This window comes from Sorex araneus, chromosome X, assembly GCF_027595985.1.
Source record: "Sorex araneus isolate mSorAra2 chromosome X, mSorAra2.pri, whole genome shotgun sequence".
Classification (NCBI taxonomy): domain Eukaryota; kingdom Metazoa; phylum Chordata; class Mammalia; order Eulipotyphla; family Soricidae; genus Sorex; species Sorex araneus.
In genome coordinates, this window is record NC_073313.1 from 62,521,195 (window position 1) to 62,522,680 (window position 1,486).

Consider the following 1,486-nt stretch of genomic DNA (forward strand, 5'->3'; position numbering starts at 1 on the left):
CCTGGTTCCTGTGAAACGTGTCATCATGCCTGGCTGTCACATCAGTGGCTTGATGAAGCCTGAGGAAGAACATCAGGCACCAAGAGATGAAAGAGATGAACCTGTCCTGGAATTGGGTCAGCTGAACTGGAGTGATCAAGAAGACTCCAGCTCCTTGTCCTCGTCCTGGTCTTTCTCCCTGTGCTCTTCCTGGTCCTCATCAGACTTCTTGTCTTCCTCCTCCTCTTACCTCTCCTTTTCCTCCCTCTCTTCCACCTCTCTCTCGGATCTGGAAGTTACTGAAGAGGAGGTTTCTGAGGAACTCATCGTTCCCCCAAACATCCCCAGTCCAGTCCCCTCTCCCTGCTCTGGGGACAGCACTGCAGAGATGCAGGCCCAGGGGGAGAGCTCCAGCCACGCTGGAGAGGGGCCGAGTAGCGTGCAGGGGGCAGAAGCCTCTGAGCCATGCGGCCTAGAGGTGTTGTATGGGAAGGTGGCTGAGATGGTGGGGTTCCTGCTGCTCAAGTATGTCTCTCAGGAGCTCCTCTTTGAGGCCGACATGCTGAGTGTCGTGTGCCCTGATGAGCCCGGGCTCTGGCCCGTCCTCTTCCCGCAGGCCCGTGAGTGTTTGCGGCTCACCTTTGGCATTGAGGTGGTCGAATTGGATCCCCAGCAGCACACCTATGTCCTGGTCACTGCCCTGGACTTCCGCCATGCGGAGGCCGCGTGCCCCGACTCTGGCCTGCTGCAGAGCTGCCTGCTGCTTTTCATTTTGGGCATCATCATTCGGGAAGGAGACTGTGCCTCGGAGGAGGCCATCTGGAGTGCACTCAGTATGCTTGGCTTGCAGGCTGGGGAGCAGCACGCCATCTTTGGGGATCCCAGGGAGCTCCTCAGCAATGTGTGGGTGCAGGAGCAGTACCTGGAGTGCAGGCAGGTGCTGGGCAGTGATCCCCCACGCTCTGCGTTTCTGTGGGGCCCCAGCGCCTATGTTGCCAGCCGCAAGGTTAAAGTCCTAGAGTTCTGGCTCAGCTCCAGGAGCAGGGCTCAGGATTCCTTCCACCTGCTCGATGAGACTAAGCGGGAGGAGCGGCCTGAGCTGGGGTTGCAGAGCGTTGAGAGAGCAGGGCGGGATTAGCAGCTGATGCCTGGGGAGCAGGTGTCCCATCCAGGGTGTCCTAGGCTTCCACGTCTCTGTGATATCTTGGGCATTGCTCTTGATTTCTCAGGTTTTGCATTTTCCCTGTTACTAGAAGCTCAAATGACTTTAGCCTCTGAAGGTTTTTTTTTCTTTTTTTCTTTGCTTTTTGGGTCACACCCTGCGATACACAGGGGTTACTCCTGGCTCTGCACTCAGGAATTACCCCCTGGCTTTGATCAGGGGACCATATGGGATGCTGGGAATCGAATCTGGGTCGGCAAATGCCCTACCCGCTGTGCTATTTCTCCTGCCCCACCTCTGAAGTTTCTTATGACTGTGTTCACACCTGTGTTTGTATTTTTGAAA

At 56.2% G+C, this 1,486-nt stretch overlaps 1 protein-coding gene across 1 annotated transcript; it reads left to right on the forward strand.

The window, feature by feature from the left end:
* Window positions 1-367: 367 nt before the first annotated feature.
* Window positions 368-1,117, forward strand: LOC129399733 (melanoma-associated antigen 11-like). The gene has a single exon (XM_055121095.1). It carries the CDS (start codon window positions 368-370, stop codon window positions 1,115-1,117), a length of 750 nt encoding a protein of 249 aa, XP_054977070.1.
* Window positions 1,118-1,486: the final 369 nt, after the last annotated feature.